General features: G+C 36.9%; 2 protein-coding genes across 9 annotated transcripts in view; one reads left to right on the top strand and one right to left on the bottom strand.

Moving 5' to 3' along the window:
* The first annotated feature begins 410 nt into the window (after positions 1–410).
* LOC133736627 (nuclear cap-binding protein subunit 2) overlaps positions 411–19,186 on the top strand; it is a 37,292-nt gene continuing 18,516 nt past the window's right edge. The window contains exon 1 of the mRNA XM_062164179.1: positions 411–421. The gene's annotated coding sequence lies outside the window, so the exon portion shown is untranslated. The remainder of the gene's footprint in view (positions 422–19,186) is intronic.
* Positions 9,880–18,777, bottom strand: LOC133724826 (uncharacterized). 8 transcript variants are annotated; one of them, XM_062151696.1, is made up of 11 exons: positions 18,610–18,777; positions 16,969–17,018; positions 16,690–16,741; positions 16,570–16,605; positions 16,167–16,265; positions 15,614–15,676; positions 15,225–15,299; positions 14,909–15,145; positions 13,943–14,104; positions 11,910–12,008; positions 9,880–11,795 (listed from the first exon to the last, which is right to left on the bottom strand). In XM_062151696.1, exon 11 carries the CDS (start codon positions 11,767–11,769, stop codon positions 10,222–10,224), a length of 1,548 nt encoding a protein of 515 aa, XP_062007680.1. In that variant the 5' UTR covers positions 11,770–11,795; positions 11,910–12,008; positions 13,943–14,104; positions 14,909–15,145; positions 15,225–15,299; positions 15,614–15,676; positions 16,167–16,265; positions 16,570–16,605; positions 16,690–16,741; positions 16,969–17,018; positions 18,610–18,777; the 3' UTR covers positions 9,880–10,221. The 8 variants fall into 8 exon arrangements, with proteins under 8 accessions (XP_062007680.1, XP_062007679.1, XP_062007678.1 ...); XM_062151695.1 differs by lacking the exon at positions 13,943–14,104; XM_062151694.1 differs by having other exon boundaries at positions 9,880–12,008; positions 18,610–18,776.

The raw sequence follows: 19,186 nt of genomic DNA, 5'->3' as shown, positions 1-19,186 counted from the left end.
GTGCACCATTCAAACGGTGTAGGGGTTAATCCTGCAGGTCGGGGAGATTGTGGCTGAAGCTGAAGTAGCTTGTTGGCAGCAGAACGGGTAGGAAACAAATTTTGTTGGCTTTGCCAGTGTATGACTTCCACTATGTAGTAAGCTCTGAGGAGCATTTACGTTTTATTTTGTGATGGCAATTTAATTCGTAAGTTTGTGTAATATATAATTCTATGGAGCGAGTGTATATTGACTTAGAGGGTTCAGGGCATCAGTATGTACTTGATTTAAGGGAAATATGTTCCAGGTACTTTGTATTGATGACTGAACGATCGCGCATGTATAATTATGGGATTATATATTGATTTTTATTTGTGTAAAAATCAGGGGCGTGACAACCTTCTTCATCCTCCAGCCAACTCTCTCCTGCCTCTCCCCTTCCGAGCCCAATCCCTCCATCCCCGATCCTTCTCCTCCGTCCATGACCGAATCAACACCGCCTCCTTCTCCACCGACCTCCGGAACAACGCCGGCAAGGTTCCCGCCGGCCTCGGCAAGGCATGTGATTATCTGAATAAGAAGAAGAAAAAGAACCGGGTCAAGTTTTGGAAGACTTGGGTCGAGGTGTCGAAGAGGCTTGAAGGGAGGCTGAGGGCGGTCGGGTCGGTGAATTTGGACCATAACTGGTGTGCCACCATGGTCGATTGGCCGGCTTCCTTGAACCGGGTCACGATTCCGATAGACATTGTGAAATGGGTGATTCCAAAGATTTGATTTTGGGGTGAGGAATGTCAAAATTGAGAAGAAATCAGAGGTGGGTCTTTGGTTTCTATGTTACTGCTATGAGAAGAAGAAGAAGAAGAAGATCAAAAAAAGAAGAAGAAGAGCTGAGAGAGAGAGAGAGGAACGGAGGGGGAGGTTTTGTGTTTTCTTTCTTCTTCTTCTTTTTTTTATTTTTTTTTATTTTTTTTATGAAATGACCATTTTAGCCTTTAAAGTATCAGATATAACGTCCAATTTAGACGGAACTCAATTAATTGGACACGGTTGATGAAATTGAAAAGTGTGAGGGTGTTACTGATTAAATTGAAGGGGTTTTTCCCGTATACCCAAAAAGCACCGGTATTTTTCCCAACTACCCAACACTTTTGTATTACACTGTTTCTTTTAAGAAAAGACTAACAGGGATAAGTCTTTATCTAAATGTCATTTGTATCCTATATTAACCTGTGGTTTTGCTAATACCTTTTGACTAAAAAAAAAAATTTCATTCTAAACGACAAAACAAAACAACACTAGCCTTCAACATGCCCAGGTTTTTCTCCTAACGGCCTCTTGCCTAACGGATACTTTAACAGGCGGAATCACTGCTGCTTGTCTTAGTTTTGGATTTAAAACTGGTTTTTTTTTTTTCGGTTAAATAGTACCATCAGAACCTCAGATTTCTACAAGATGCAGACATTTAGATAGTGACCTAAAGATGAAGATAACTATATTATGACAATGATAAAGATGAAGATAACTATTTAATGACAACGATACTTGTTGAAGAAGTGGATGAGTAACCACATGAATTCATTTATTCAAATAATATACATGTTAAACATTCAGAGCCTCATTCTCAGGTAAACAGCAAAAGCTGTTTAGCTATCCATAAGACTGAGAACAGGTACTTACTTGTACTTGAAGCACACTACTTCACTTCTAGATAGGAATGGAAGCACTCTACTATGGCTCTTTTCGAATATCGGATTGATGTTTCCGTTTTTCGAATGCCTTACAAATGAAAACTAAAGCTCTTTATATAGAGAGCGGAACTCAAACTGGAATTCAAAATACAAAAATGTACAGCACAACTTCGTGATCTTCTGCTTTTCTGAGTGCTCCTGATGATGGAGGTCGGATAGGGAAAAGCAAAAGTATTTGGGTGAAATGTTTTTCACCTTCTTCTTTTCTGAAAAGCAAAAGTATCTTTTTGAAAAGGAAACAGTTGCTTTTTTGTTTTGATGCCTTTTTCTTTCACCAGCTGCTACATGTTGTCATTAGTCTCTGAGTGGTGGCCAAAGACAAACGAGTTGTTGTCTGCTTGGGCCCTTCTAACTGTTGTAGCATTGTCTTCTACGTCCGTGTCGACATACATCTTGTAGTGGTTGTCGTTTTCAAGTTTGTCCATCTACTGCATGCATGCCATTGTTGAGTCTATCTCTTTTCGGGTGAGAGATAGGAACAGGTCACTGCTGACTACGTTAGGATGATCGTAAGCAGTGATAATGATCTTCTCTCCTGCTGCCAGGAAAGTATTGCTGAGGTCTTCAGAGATGATCTTCTTGATGTATTCCAAAGTCATGGCCTTCATCCATGGGATGCTAGAGTTTGGTTGGCCATTATACCCAACACAGGCAGGTTGCAGATATTGTCTTGGAATAATTCTCACATAGTGATATGGAGCAATATATTCAACCTCACCATTTGCTTGCTGGATCCATTCTGGAGGGGTGGATTTAAACTTCAGACGAAGCGTACAGTCTGTTTTTCTAACATTCTTGACTGTATTAACGATGATGGGCGGCAAACCTTTTAGATCATCATTAGTTTTGGTCCACAGATTATGGACAAAACCATTTTCAACAAGCCAGAGCTTGTGTTCTTGTGGATGTTCACTCTGAACATTTACCAGGTATCTTCCAACATATGGTCCCGCGATGATGAAGAGGGTTGGAGGAACTAGGTCTTCTGAATTGTGCCTTCCTATTAGATTGTGGAATTTATGCCAGTCTGCTTCAGTGAGTGCCATGATAGGGACCCTAGCACTTTCTGGGCTTTCAAGGAAGTTAATTTTTTCTTTCTTGACAGCACTCTGCTGTAGTTCTTCGAACTGTGGCCTGCCATTTTCATAAAGTTCTTCAGCTAAGGCGAAGAGGGCTGGGAACATTAGACCACTGCTTCTTTCTTGGAAGGCAAATAAAAGATTATCTAGAATTGCCTTCTGATGGTAAGCGAGTTTCCTGCCAGTTCTGAACACAGGAGTGTCAAAAGTTCGAAGTTCATAATTAAAAACATTAATTACTCCAGTTGGAGTAGGTTTGCTTTTTGGCAAAGCAACAGCCGTCAACGGTCTTGATGAGCCTTTACCGTCTGCTGTTTGAGACGGGCTAGTCAATCCTTTACCCTGGGATTGATCAGTTGTGGCTGGTCCTTTTGGACCTAGCAGGAATCTTTTGAGGATTTTTTCTTTGGGATCCTCTGTGTCTTCATGTTCTTTCCCAGGTCTTCTGCTTCTGGGATTGCGACCTTCGTCGTCATCTCTTCTGTTGAACATGGCTAATTCTCTTGTCAAGGCGTCTGGAAGATAGTTTTTGTTTCCTGCAATTAATTCAACAACATAATCATATTGGTTAAGAAATAATTGCCAGTTAGCTAACCTTCCTCTATCAGCAGCTTTATCAAGTTTGAAATTTTTGAAGTTCTTTACTCTGGCACAATTGGTGCAAACAGTAAAGGGTTTTCCCAGAAAAGCTGGAGAATTTAAAATCGTTTTCTTTACAGCCAAAATTTCTTTTTCCCCTGTGGGATAATTCAGTTCTGCAGGGCTGAACTTGCCACTACAAAATTTACAGATCTTTTCAATGTTAGTTCCAGGTGCTTTCGCCAGAACCACACCGGACCAGTAATTATCACTCGCATCTGTCTGGAGGATAATCTCATCATTCTCTTCTGGTTGTTGAAGAGGAGGGAGGTTTTTGCAGAGATTTTTTATCTGCTTCACAGTTTTTTCATCATCTTCTGTGAAGTTCCATTTTCTTTTGGAACTCGTTTTAGGAGATAACATTGCTGTTAACCCTGAGATCTTGGGAATGAAATCTCTCCCATAATTTATGACACCAAGGAATCTTTCTAGACTCTTAGCATCAGGAATTCTATCTGGGAATTTCCAGATTTTCTCAAGTATATGAGGTTGGAGTTTTATCACTCCATTTTTTATATTTATTCCTAGGAAATCAACTTCATCAAGAATAAAGAAGATTTTCTTTTCACCTAGGATGATTCCATGCTGAACTATCAGCTTTACAACCTCGTGGAGGTGTTTCATATGTTCTTCTCTGTTTTTGGAGAAGACCAGAATGTCATCTATGTAGACGACGCAGAACTCCGCAACATGTTTGAAGATATTATCCATTTTTCTCTGGAAGATTGAGGGAGCTTGCTTTAGACCAAAAGGCATTACTAACCATTCGTAATGTCCTTGAGGTGTTCCAAATGTAGTGAGAGGTACACTCTCAGGATGCATCTTGACCTGCCAAAAACCCGACTTTGCATCGAATTTTGAAAAGACTTTAGCTCCTCTGAGCTGGTTGATCAGTACTCTTACTTGAGCGATTTGATAACCGTCTTTGACAGTCTTTTTGTTGACATCTCTGTAGTCAATCACCATTCTAGCTTTTCCTCTTAGATTTTCTACATGATTTCTCACGTAGAATGCTGGAGCATGATGAGGGCTAGTGGAAGGTTGAATTAATCTCTTGTTCAGGAGATCTTCAATATCTTTTCTGAATTCTTTTTGGTCTTCCTCTTTGTATTGAGGAATGGCTTTGACATGACAGATGGCATTCATGTCATGCAATCTTAATTCACAGACCACTGGGTCTTTTTCCCAAAACTTCTGAGGGTCTACATCGATATTCTGCTCGAGTAGTTTCTTGATTTTTTCAAGCGTGGGAATTTTCTGAGACTCAAGCTTATTCTGAAAGTGCTTGAGGTTATGCTCATGGATGAAGCTAGCTTCTTCTTCTTCACTAGTTTCTTCTTCTTCTTCTTCAGAAGATTCTTCAACAAGTAATTCTTGTTGTTGTTTGATTTGGAGTATGGGTTCAAATTTGGGTTTCTAGGGGGTAAGATCACCACTATTCTGTTGCGATCTCTGATATTGGGTAGTAAAGTTTGGACCTACAATACTTTTGGCCTGAATAAGCCTATCAGCCCAGAACACCCGTTCTCCTTTTCTGAAGCCTATTGCTTCTTCATCCTGAATAAATCTCTGTAGGAGAATGAAATCATTACCCAACAAGAAATCTGCGCCTTGGCCTTCAGATTGCCAGACGTTATGGATGGTAAATGTTCCTCCACCAATGGTGATATGAACATTTTTTGCTACTTTATTCATGGTGAGATGGCTTCCATCAAAAGTAACACCAGTAGCTGTTTTCTTTTCTTCTTTCCAGAGTTTTTCTGGAATTGCAAATCGTTTTGCAACTGTAAATCCTGATCCATTATCTACAAAGGCATGTAGATGATATTTTTTGTGATCAGGGAATTTTAGTCCAATCTCTATGTAGTTGCTGTATCTACTTGTAGAGACGACTTTCGATTGCTGAAGCTCATTTTCTTGAGCTTGTTCCTTTGGAATGAATGGTTTACATTCTACTGGAACATTTTTCTGAGTGGGAGATTTATCACAACTAGAAGGTTTTGTATCATCCCAGTTTGTAGGAATTTTCTCTTTACTATCTGGATTACTGAACCATGACGGAGGGTCATATCGGACTTTATAATCAAACTTGCCAGAAGGTTGGCCAAGTAGATCCCATGTTTCAGTAACTGTTATAGCTGCTTCTTGCTTTTCTAAGAGATGAACAGTTTCTGGTGGTTTCACCAGTTCTACATTTTCTGGTATTTCAACCAGTTCAAAGTTGTCATCGATTTTTTCTTCGATGATGTCTTCCTTTTTCGAGGAAGATGGTTCCATGGTTTCCCGGAACAAAGTTTCCACTTCTTTCTCTTTTTTCTCAGAGAAATATTCTTCATATTCTTGTTCAACCAGTTGGCTGACAAGTCCATTCTTGGTTTTTCTTCTCGCTTCAGCTATGAAGCATTCTTTGTGATAAGTCTTTTTTGACTCTTCACAAAACATAGGGAGACCATTCTTTTCGTGACACAAACGAATGTACCAGGGTTCACCTGATAAGAGGACATTAAAGATTCTGTCTTACTTTCTTCCCAGTTTTTGATTTTCAAAACATTCATTTGTCTAGATTCGAAGTACTCTACTTCAGAATCTGTCTCAGACTCGAATGAATCTTCTTCTTCTGACTAGGCAGAGTAAACTGACCTGTCGTCTTCTTCATCATCTGAATAGGCTATTTCGTAGCCTTTCATATTTGCTGATTCTACTATATGCTCATATTCTTCAAAGAGAGCCTTAGTAGAAGATTTTTTACCCTTTTCTGGGCATTCATTGGCATAGTGCCCTTCAGCTTTACATAACCAACATCTGCAAGCTTTCTTGCTTGGTTGTTTATGTTGATGAGTATTCTTCTTTTTCTTGAAGAATTTCTTTTTTGGATCTTCATCCTGATGTTTTTTGTAATTGGAACTTTTCTTGAATTTCCAATTCTTCTTTTGATTACTCCTTTTGAATTTTTTAGAGTAATATTTTCCTTTTTTCTTTCTGTAGAACTTGGATTCATGGCATCCCCAGTTGGTTGGCATATCCAGTATTCCGTAACAGAAATTTTCAACTCCTTTGAGTTGTTTCTTGGCCATCTTAGCTCTAAGATTGGCTTTGCATTGCTCTTTCAACAGTTGCCGGATTCTGTCGGCAATTCCTCCAACTGAAAATCTTTCAATTGGTTTTTCTGCTATGCTTTCCCGCACAACTGTTCTCCATGGTTCAGGGAGTTCCTGTGCAACAGGTTGACTAGATCAGTATTTTCTAGTTCACCAATTGTACAGTAATATTCTTGAAATTCATTCAAGTATTCTTCAAAATATCTCATGTCACAAATTTTGAGAGCATAGATATTTGATTTGGCCGTTTCTCTAGCCTTTTCACTCATATTTGCAAGATCTCCACAGAACTGATCATACAGTGGTGCTGTAAAATCATACGGAGATTTTGAAGTTTTGATTTCTTCCAGCCATTCTTTTCCTCTGGCTGTTTCTTTGAAGGAATAGTAATACTTCTTGGCGACTCCTGTGAGAGTAGTTTCAAAGTACATCTGAAGATCAGGAGCTTCAAATTTTCCAAGGGTTAGAGCAGATGCCATCATCAGGCTGTCTACCCATTGGTCAAGAGTTTTTCTCTTGTCTAGAGCTTTATCTAAATCTAGCCAGATACCATAGTTGGAAATTGGTACTCTGGGTATCTTGTCCTCTGGGACAAACCTTTGAGAATTTCTTTCTCCATTTCTGCCCGTAGGGGCCTTCTGTATAGGGAGTTTCACTTTTCCCTTTTCTCTAGTGATGAACGTTTTGGAGCTATCTCCGTCTTCCATTTCAACATCCTGGTAGGGAAGGAGTTTTCTTTCCTTTCCTGGATTGAAGTTTTTCATTTCTTCGATTAGTTTTTCTAATCTTTCAGGATTTTCGCAGAATTCTGCTTCTTCATAAAGATCATAGAGCTTTTGTGCTCTAAACATATTGACTGGTCTGTTTAGATCAGCTTCTAGTTCTTCTTCAGTGATGGACTCTGATGGTTCTTCAGAGTTTTTTGTACCACTAACACTAGCTTCTCTAGTGCTGTAGCTTCTTCTGAGAAGATTTTTGTTTATCCTGATATTCTCAGGACAGACATCACTTTTTCTGTGATTGTCAAAATTTAGACTGATTTCTCCAGTCTTTCTACTTTCATAAATTTTAGCTTTTGCACTTTCTGCTGGTAGCTTCAGACCAGATAATTTCCATTCGATAGGAAACGTTACTTCATTCCAAGTAACCTTATGGATCTGCTGTGAATGGTTCTTCTGACTGGTGAGGAATCCAGTAGTAAGACCAGGGATGTTTGATATCCTTGTCTTTGGCTCTACTGTGGTACTCATCAGTTTATAGTATATTCTGTTTACTATTGCCAATTCTTGCATATCGTTTTTCATAGATATGCCATCTGTCTTGACTCTCAGTCTTAGACAGTGAGCTGCATCTTTCAAGCTGGTTGAGAAGTTGGGGAAGCAGTTGAAATATGCCACTTGGTTGCACAGAGATGCTTCAAGGGTTCCCAAAAGACTAGCTTGAAAATCTGTTAGTCTATTGTCTTGTAAGACACATAGAACTGAACAGTTTATACCTTCTCGAGCTAAAAGTTTTATGCCTACTTGGACTGCTCCAATATGCATAAATTGATAATTTTTTGCTTTTGCTCTGGCAACTTCAGCAGGAGTGATTAGCAGTAGATCTGTTTCTCCTGTTGTAGAGGGGGTTGTAAATTCAAGTAATTTGAAATGATGGCTATCCATCAGGTCAAACGTTCCCCTTTTGTAAATTTGTTTGAAATCTAGCTTTGGAATTGAGGCGTTTTTTACCTCATGCTCGATTTCATTGTATTCAAATTCTTCAGCATTTAGGAGTTGAACTCCTTTCTTTTTTCCGAAGATGCTCATCATATTGACATCTCGAGTTTCCTTCGGCTTTTCATACCGAATACTAGTAGAACTAGTTGAGGGATCCAGAAAAATCATGTTTGGAACAGGATTCTTTTCTGGTCTTTCTAATGGTTTGAATCCATTAGTCTTCTTTGGTTTTACTGTAGGCACTTTCTTGTCCTTCAGTATATTTTTCATAGAATCCAACGTTTTTTGCTGTTCATTGATTTTTCTACTAACACTTGTTAGCTTTTCTTCTTCCGTTTTTGGAAGATCTTTGATATAATCCAGTTTGTTTTCCAATTTTTCCAATTGGTGGATTATAACAGGAATTTTTTCTAGATGTTCTTGATATCTAGAAATTTCTTTCTGCAGGATCTGATATTTTTCATCAGAAGATTTTAATAGAGAATTCAGTCTCTCTATTATTAAATCAGACATTGTCCCCATAGGGGATTCCCTTGCTGAGCTATTTTACAAGCTCTGATACCAATGATTTGCGGATCTAACCAATGCTCAAATAATCAAGAGGTTTTTGTTCCTCTCCCAGAATATATAAAAGATTTTCAATATCTTCTTCTAATTTATAAATTCTAGTTTGAAGTCTATAGATAATATCCCAGTAATTGGGAGTCTCTCTACTAAGACTTTCTCTATATTCTTTCAATTTTCTCAATTTTTCTTTTTCCTTATGCAGTTCTTTGCTAGTATTCTTGCAGATAGCATTTAACTCAAGTCTGTCAATGATTGAAATCTTGAATAGTAAAGTGTATTGTTTACCTTTGAAATAGAGGATGAATGCAACAGCTGTATATATTCAAACAAATATAATTCTTATGGGCCCACCACGTTTCAACAAAACAATAGCAAACAGATAGTTAAAGAAAACCAAACTGACAGAGACATCAGAGAAGGGTACTACTGGTAGGAATTTTGATAAGATGGGTTGGTGAGAAAGGAAAAGAGAAAAAGTTGTGTAAAGAGGAATAAAAATAAGACACTGGGGTGTATGAGAAGTATTCTCAGGAATTTGGGGTGTATGAGCATTAACCCTAAATTGAAACTGCAGGGACTAACATGATGTCGACTCCAAAATTCAAGGTGGTAAACTGAAATTAGTCCAATAGATAATTACAGCATATAGTTTTGTACACAATATATTCAATATTTCTTCTCGAAGCTTTTGCAATTTTCAGTAGTGATGTAATTTTTTTAATTTTTTTATTGAACAGTAGTGATGTAATTGGCTAGCTGCGATAGCTAGTAAAAAAGAAAGAAAGAAAAAAAAAAAAAAACAAAACAAAACAAAATAAGGCACAATGTTGAAGTAACAAACATTCTCTCACTAATTGCAAACAAAAACTTGGTTAAACATTATAAGGCATCAAAACTACAATAAAATTAGAAGTTAATTTGCAAGACTCGAATTTTAATCCCTTCAAAAAGACGGAAGAAAAAATAAATGTAAGTTGTGAATAAGGCAGATTAAGTTTTGTCAACTCACATCCTTCTTTGTGTTGTGTGTTTTTAATCTAAAAGATCAATATTTCTCTTATTATAAATCTGTCTAGAACTTCAGATGCTTCTGATCATTCAATAAGAGTCTTTACAAGTTGATAGCAAAAAAATTCTAACTAAATCAGAGAGATAGCAAGTTGCATCAACAGCTAATCTTCCAAGTACAAGGCTTTCCTTCTTTTTTTTCTTAATTCTCTACATTGTGAATTTGATCATTGCTGACCATTACTGATGGACTACAAGAAGCTGCATCACCTATTATCCCAACAGAAGTATCAGCTGATTTGGCAGAAAACCTATCGGCTCGGCATTTAGACTGCTGTTCTGGTGATGGTGTAGGAGTTCCCACGGAGTGACCCAGAAGATGAGCCTATTGCAAATCTGATATCATAACAGAAGTATCAGCTGATTTTATAGCAAATCTATCTCGTTCACGTTCTGGTGATGGAGTCGGAGTTCCCATACAAGAGGAATTCTCCAAAGCAAAGGGACTGGGAAATCTAGTTTGTTCCAGCCTTTTATAAATTTCCAATTCCGCACCTGACAAAAACCTATCAAGCCTCTCTTTCAATACAGGAGAAAGTGCATCACAAGATGTCAACACATCAAAGGAGCGAATCACTCCTTTCTTGACAAGTACACGAAGAGATGAAGACACGCCTCTAATAATTATATCTTTATGTTCCACATCATAACTGTCCACAAGAAGGAACAAAAACTCAAGAAGTGTGTGAGTCACATCAATGTATCTGGGTATAGAGTACACCATCAGTAGCATTGCAGGCTCAATATTCATTATATTATCTACTCTTTCATCAAAGAATAGCCAATCATAAAGTAGAGCTAGTTTCACATTGGCTTGGACGTAATTCTTTGTGCAATATTTCAATAGCCAACCTACAACAGCCCATCTTGGAATGATATCTGATTGTATGATTTCATTTGGTGGGTGGTGTGCACAACATATAAAACGGACAATGTCAACTATCAAAGTCTCTCTGTTTGGTGCACATAGAAACTTCTTAGCAAACCATGCCTGGTAACGCTTTTGACTCCCTAACTTCACGCAAGTAAGTAAAAACCGCAACTGTGTCTCCATTTCTGGTGAAATCCGAAGTAAAATATATTGACTTGAAGTCCTTGTGTTATAGAGCTGCGAAATAACAGAAAAACCAGGAGTCTTAAACTTGCCTTGATTCAATACCAAATCTTTCCACGTAGCTCTAAAGTTTGGTATATGAACCACATCTTGTAGGAGCCGAACAAGATCCCTCCCAATCTTTAAACAGACCGAAAACTGCTCCCTTAACACTTTAATGCAGAAATCAATTTCCAATTGCTTTAACGCTTCCAACTTTGGATTACTTAGCAATCTATAGTGATCAGCTACTAGCCGAAGATATGTATACAATCCACTGGTCAAAATCATTGGTTCTACTTCCAAGAGCGAATCCCATTTGGTCAAAAAAATGCTCACGATCTCAAAACACAGCCACAAATTTCCATCACTAAAATCCCCACCAACAATTTGCCTCAGAAAACAAACCAACAAACCATGGATGCCTACAGCCTGAACATCAATCATCTCCTTAGTAACCCAAATCAACTGGCACTTCACTGGGTCAACAAGTTTCATGTACAATTCATTCACAACCTTAGCAATCAAACTAGCAAACAAGCCATACCCATCAGTGACAATGGCATGTAAATGCTTAATATGTGTTTTGGCAAAATGGGTTTCACATAGAACTCCATACAAAATAGCCTTGTTGAGCAGCAAGTATTCCTGTGGGGTTGAGATTGTTATTGCCAATGGGGGTCTTAGTTTTGGTTCAAGGAGCTCAAAGGCCTCCTTCAGAGAGCAGCCCACGGGGTTTTCAGCTTCATGGGAAGCAATCCGAATCAGGTTCAAAGCCATTTAAGGTTCATAGGATACAGGCACAGCTAGAATGAAATTTGAGTGTGAAGTTTGAAGCTCACAGAGATTGAGACTGGGAGGGTACATAATTTTAAGATATCATATTTTAATGAAGACATAGAACTAGGTCAGAGAAGCACCTTTTAGTGGAGTCTCTGAGTATTTTCAAAAACCACAATTTGTGCACTGGCTAGAAGTTTCTAGGGCCGAACATTGCGGGTAATACTCAGTTTAACCACCTGCAAGGATACAATGCAAAAAAAGTAGCAAAAGTATACATTAAGTCTCTGCCATGAACTCCAACATGATTAGTCAGGTAATGAAAGAGGAGCCATAATCACAACAGAGCATGGTGTCATTTAGCATACCAGTATATATGCGGAATGTGGATCCAAGATAAATTATTGATAACAGTAGCAGTTTACCCTATCAAACAAGTGGCAGATAACAAACAAACAAACATAACATATAATACCTGAGAAGATCATTACCTTCCTTCAATCTTAAGTTTAGGTGTTTACCATTATCCTTCAACAGTGCAATGCCAAACAACCTCATCTTATGTAATCTTAGTATAATAACAGACACAAAATGAAAATATATGATATGGGCAGGAATCCTACTTAACCAGCCTATGGCAAGACAAAGTATCACTGAAAGATATTTAGTCAAATCAGCAATTTCTTAACAAGAATGGACGCTGAACCAGTTTATCGTTTTGTTTGAAAATTGACAGAAACGAGGCAACGCAGAAATGAAATATTCAGTGACGGGTCTGAGAAATTTAAATTTCTGAAGTAAACAACAGGAAGTCAAGTAAGAAAGGTCCAAATAGATTTTTCGTTCATAAACTTGAGGAAGTTTGTTTTGCTCTAGTTCCATGCTTTATATAAGGGTGCTGATGCTATTGCATCTTGTACGTGGAGCTATGAAATTGTAATCCCTAAATGGCTGCCCTCTATCCTTGAGGGTGATGTATTAATGTATTTCCTTAATTTTGTTTACTATTGTGACAGGGGAAGAGAAAACAGGACTTCTCTGAAAATAATTGCATAAGACTAAAAATTTCAAAATTAGTTAAAGGGAACTGCTCCTTACCCGAGCTAACCTACACCCAGGGTCTTTTCTCCTACAAATTGAAGACAGAGACTCAGTTTCAGACACTAGCTGGAGATCAATTACAACCTACTAGGAAGCTGAACCAGGAGACCTCAGAGACCAACAACAATATAGCACGTATAATCGGTCATGCTCAATCTAGCAAGGCCAAGCCTTCAGAACAAAACCAATACCATGTTCCTCAATTTAGTGGACTCTGAGTATTGCCACAAGAGGTTTTATTCCAGTAGAGCATTAGGAGGATGTATGAGAATCCACGCTTAAGAGCAAATAACTACCATTGCTGAAACCGTTTACAGCAATTATGGTAAGACCTTCCCATCCACGAAATCACTTTCAAGGCACATGAGGTCAACCACTCAAACAGCCAAGAACTACACTTCTTCTACTCTATCAGATGCTTAATTTGCCTCAAAATGAAGCTGATGATAATGAGATTGGTTCTACGACTACAACTCAAATAGGATTTGGCTTGACAAAAGCCATTCTATCTGCATATTGGTCCAAGAGGAGTAGGAAAGGCAGTAATGTCTCATCCTCTGCCTCTCAAACTGTTCGTGGATTAGATTTGAGGTTGGATTTGGAAGAACTCAGATGAGTGAAGCTGTTGATGACATTATCATGTTGCCCAAACCCAATATCCAATAGGACCTGAGGAGGTGTGTGGCGGTGTGAGGAGAAGGGTACTAACAATAACCTCATTAACAAAACCAGGCACTAGAAAAGATGGTCTACTGCTGATGAATATGGCAATGGTAACGACTTTTTTTTTTTTTAGTGGGTTTGGTCCAGAGAAGTGGCAAAGTACTTGAAGCTGGGATTTGATTTGTAGGACAATAATATCACAGCAGCAATATTGAAGAGGACGAATCAGATTGCCAGAAGTCTCTGCGAGCATCGGGAAGAGGGAAGAGGGAGAGAAGAAATGTGAACTTGGAAGGAGTAATGGGGGACATTAATAATATTGGTCATCTTCAAACCAAAAACAAAAAAAAAAACAAAAGACTGATGATTGATCACCAAATCATGCAGTGTGATTGCAATAAAACATTACCAAATCACCCTGGGGGGCATTTGTCAAGCCATAACAAGCTGATGATCAAGAATAACATGGATGGTGACCAATCTGCCTCTGGATCTACATAAGCTTCAGCTGTTGAAAATATTTATGGGTTCATTACGGTAGTCGCACCATGAAAACCCAAAAAAGTTTCAGCTGAAACAGAAAATCACCAACTCAGAAATGGCAATAAGACTTTTCAAATAGTTCACAGAATGGTCCGAACTGAAGAAGCTCAATCAAGACAGAGAACAGGTCATAATTTATGACCATTGACCTTTATGAGCTTCCAATCTATGGGTGTACAGAATCTGCAGGAGGAACTGGTTATGCAGCTGACTTCTTTTTCCTTTTTCTTTTTTTTTTTAGTTTCCTCTCTAAGCAAAAGCAAGGGAATCACATTATAACAATGAACATCTAGGCGCTCAGAGATATACATTTCTGAAATGGTCGTGACTCGTTTATGATGATACTGTACATGATTGAAGCTCCCTAAAGAAGGTTAAAAACCAGGATCCTCTTCTTGCTAAACATGTATATAACTATGATCTATTGCTATATATACAACATATACATGTATATCATATACAAAATTCACATAACTATAAAGTTTCAACTAGTAATTCACACTAATGAAAGAGAGTACCTAATCTTTTTATTGAAGCTAAAACTGAGTTTGACTCTAATTACTTCACACTAAATAGCCTCAACTTAAACATCTTGCAAATACAGTTTCACTGAAAATTGAGCATCACCGAAATGAAAGCAGCATATATATATATGCTCAAAAAGGAGTATTATTAGACCCTTTCGAAACCTGCATCTCTAAAATTTGAAGGGGGAAGCTGAGACATGGTTTGGAACGCGAAACCCCCAAATTGAAACCCAAAAAGCAAGCAAATAGGTTTTGCTGAATTCGAAGCTTAGAGACAAACAAAGAAGGAGAGATGGATTGTTTACCTGTGAGCGTGAGCAATGGAAGCTTTGATAGATGGAGATTCAACTGGGAACCCTAGTTTTTCAAATTTATTGGGGCAGTTCCAGTGTGAGCTGGTTAAGTATATATATATACTAGGAAAGTAGCCCGCGCGATGCTGCGGGGGAAAAAGCCATATTCCTGTGATAACACTGGAAATGGAGAGGCCTTGGTTGCTGCTTTGGCTTCAGTGTTTATATATAAAGCGAGACTTCCATTGCCTGCAAAACTCAATTTAAATATAGTTATATACAGATATGTAGTTATATACAGATATAAATATGTAGTCAAGCCACTCACTTGCTAATTGAGTTGGATGAACAGTAGCAAAAGTGAGAAGATATGCTCCTTTTTTGTTGTTCTCACCGATAATTGCTGAAAGAAAACCAAAGTCACACATGGTTAAGTTTAACACTTATTTGAACTACAAATTTTGAAAACTTAGATAATGCTGTAGCCATATAATTCTACTCTTTATATTTTAAGGTTTACTTAAAATAATAGATATATAATTTTCCATTCAAACTTTCTTCACTTGCAGTAAATCAGCATATTTATTTGATTCAAACTACCAGTAACTAAAGATCACAACAAAAGGCAGGACAGTTTAAGAGTTGTAAGGCATTTGAAAAGCAGGCATTAAAAAAAAATTAGAGAATAAATTTAATAACTATAAACAAATTAATAACCTGAAAATTTTATATTTGAACCCGAAACAGCTAAAGAAGTTGACAGCACGCTGTCCTGAATATCTGCAGAATGAAACCATTTCCAATATCAGTCAAAAGAGGATTTCCAACCATATGATAACACTTTAGATGGACGAACTATGTGTTGGACAAACCATTTCCAATACATTTTGTTGCATCGTGATAAACAGCTTTAGATGGAAACACCGTTTCCAATATGTGTTGGACAGAAGCAAAGTATTACTCACTTTAAAATTCATTTCGCTATAGTATAATTTTTTATCTGATTTCAATCATTTTTAACACCTTTAGAATCAATCATGAGATGATACATTTCTATGAGTATCTAATTTTATTCCAAAAAATTATAGTGTTCAAACTGAAAACAATGCATTGTAGTTTATTTCTTCTACATTAACTAACATAAACAGAGCATGAATCTGACTACAAACATATGATAAGTAAATTAACAACTGACTTCAAAATGCAGATTAATTTCAGGACAAACAGTGAATACAAATATAAACATATCAGTTCTATATCAAGCACATACCTGAATAGGAATAAGAGACTGAGATAATGCCAAACAATGTACACAGGAACAGCGGCAGAAGAATAATGCACACACTTCTTTGCATAGAACTTAAAAAACCTAAACAAAACAGCAATGAAATTTGAAAATTAATCATAAAGCTGCGAAAACTAACTTAAACAGAAAGTTAGTCTAACCAAAAGCAAAAGCTTAAAAAAAACATCAAGATACTATCACTTAGTATTCTTATTGTTAGGTAACAACTTGTGAATGATCCATATGCAAAAAAAAGTTAAAAACAAGCTTTGAACTGCAAAATATCTACACACACACACATATATTTATATGAAGAAGACCTAGGCAAGCAAGTTTTATTCTAGAGTTAACAAACAATTTTTAAACAACAAAAAACTCAAAACTCTACCTTGTAATTTTTTCAAGCAACCATGGAGATTGCAAACTGCAAGACAAACAAAATACTCAAAACGTCAAAACCCATATCAGTCAAAAACGAAAGTCTTGAAACCACCCATTAAAGCCTCACCTTGAACCTTTTCTAGTTGATCGCTCAAAACCCAGACTCGCAAACAATACTCCTAAAATATCAAAATCCATATTAATTCAAAGGCAACCACAACAGCGAACTCAATCAAAACCAAAAAAACATAGAAATGAGTAAACTAATTTAATTTAACCCCAAAATCTATAGATACTTTGTCTTCAAAACACAGACAACATCCACAGCAGTGATGAAAGAGATAGGAAAAGGCAACATTTTCCATTCAAAACAACAACCAATACAATTTACAGCACAACAACAAACCTCTTTTCTTTGTTTCCAGTCTAAATGTCTCCCCCTTCAATATGTACTACCTGCAAATTAAAAACAGACAACAAAAATGAAAAACCGGACTCAACCTATGAACAATACAATTAAAAAAAAAAAAACCAAAAACACAACAATCAATTAAATTCCTATTGATTAGTGAAAAAAATAAAAAAAAACTTAGTCTAGGTAAAACAGAACCATCCCTCCTATTTTCTTCAATTCAGAAGTATTGTTGATGACAAAATAAGTAAAAGCCAAAGAAAGCTGTAGTTAAATAAATCTTTATCTTATTAAAAAGATACTGCCTTAAGCTTGACCTTTAAAAATATAGCGGTTATTCTTTCTCATACATCTGTTTCTTGCTTACCACCCAGATGGGATATAATATCATATCAAACGGTTGAGCAAGACACGTCTAAGCCATAAACTAAATCGAGATGCAGACTTCCTGATTGCATCTACAATACAGCTGGCATTGAAACCCATCATCCAATCATTATCATCAGTACATCCCAAATCACGTGGTCGGTTATGTACTGTATGCATCGACAGCAAATCATCCCTAAATACACTTACTGTTAAACAACCACAGGCTTATATTCTAATAAACAAATCAAAGTTAGCGTGAAATACTGATTAGCCTACTCATTTATAATTTATTAGAGGTGCCATGGACTCAGTACAATTATAAATTAAGCCAGAGTTCCTCAGCCAACAACGGGCAGTCTGTATTTTTCTTTTCTTTTCACGTAATGCATAGCGTGCTGTACCTAACAGATAGCAGACCCTTCTGTTTTTTTTTTTTTTTGTTAACTAAAATGATGTGCATCAAAAAATAATGAACCTTTCTCTTCACATAAATTTCATAACTCAATAATAAGAGCATATGGCATTAGGAGGGTTATATTGTACTACTCCCTCAAATATTCTTGGAGCAAAATTGTAATACAGAATCCATAAAGACATAGTACCAGAGGAACCTTATATAAAAGAGCTTCTAAGAATTTAGAACTCAGAATCCTCTGCTAAATATGGTTCAGAGCATGATAACTATAAAGAAGAATGAATGTTCTGATAGCAATGCATAAGACCAAAAAGGCTTTAATTAACAAAGTGCAAGCAAAGTTCTTTCGTACTGGGTTTATGAACAAAAAGGAAGAGACAAATATAGCAGGCACAAATGCATTCATGATTTATACGCATTAATTTCAGCAGAAACTCTTAAGCAACTGGAACTCAACCAACACCAAATGAAACTCTTAAACAACTGGATACACTCATACACAGAACAGAACCACAGATCCTTTAACCAACTATGTTGTTACTGCAAAGCTTGATTAAAATTCCCCATCTTGTTGTGTAAAACAACTAACTAAACCATGGCTAGATCACCTGAATGACATCAATAGTGCTAGTGTCTCAACTCAGTCTACTGTCATCAAGAAACTTAATATCGAATTACCTATCCTATGAAATCAAAACCTTAAAGAGAGAGACGTCAAAAAGTGTTTACAAATGAAGGAGACATATTTAGGGACCGAAGGTCAGATCAATCATAGGTATACATAAAAAGAACATAGTTATATTATGTACAGAAATCAGTTCGTATAGGGACCGAAAAAGCAAGAAGATTACCCAATTGATTGCTTCCTTCTGATAAGAAAAGCTGATTCAATACCCAATTGATTGCTTCTGACCTTAACCATTCTCTATGGGTATTCATTACCAAAAGCTTAAATCATCTCCTGCTTTTCCCATTTTTTTTTTTCCTTTTTGAAAAAAAAAGAAAGAAACGAAGGTGGGTGGATCTAAGGCCTACCGAGAGGTTCCTTCACATGTGATTTGAACTTTGAAACAAAGGACACTTGCAGTGGTTAGGTTAATTTCATACTCAGCCGTGCTTGTTTTACTCAATTGTCTTTTGATTTAAATTTAAATGTAAAAAAATAATGAAAACATTCTAAATGAATTTTCATTTATTTGACTCATTATTTTCCACCATTGAATTTAAATTCAATGATAATTATACACAACTGAGTACAAATTAATTAACCACCCCTTAAAACAAATATGTTGTTTAGTCCGTTTTATGAGATTTAACGTCACTCGGTGACATGAGACTCAACCCGTGAGGTTAAACACATACAACTGGTTAAGCTACAAATTAAACCCACCTGTTTGCCAGGCCATATTGTTTCAAGATTTTAAAAAA

The sequence above is a fragment of the Rosa rugosa genome, chromosome 1 (assembly GCF_958449725.1).
Source record: "Rosa rugosa chromosome 1, drRosRugo1.1, whole genome shotgun sequence".
Lineage (NCBI taxonomy): Eukaryota > Viridiplantae > Streptophyta > Magnoliopsida > Rosales > Rosaceae > Rosa > Rosa rugosa.
This window is presented reverse-complemented; position numbering and strand designations above follow the sequence as displayed.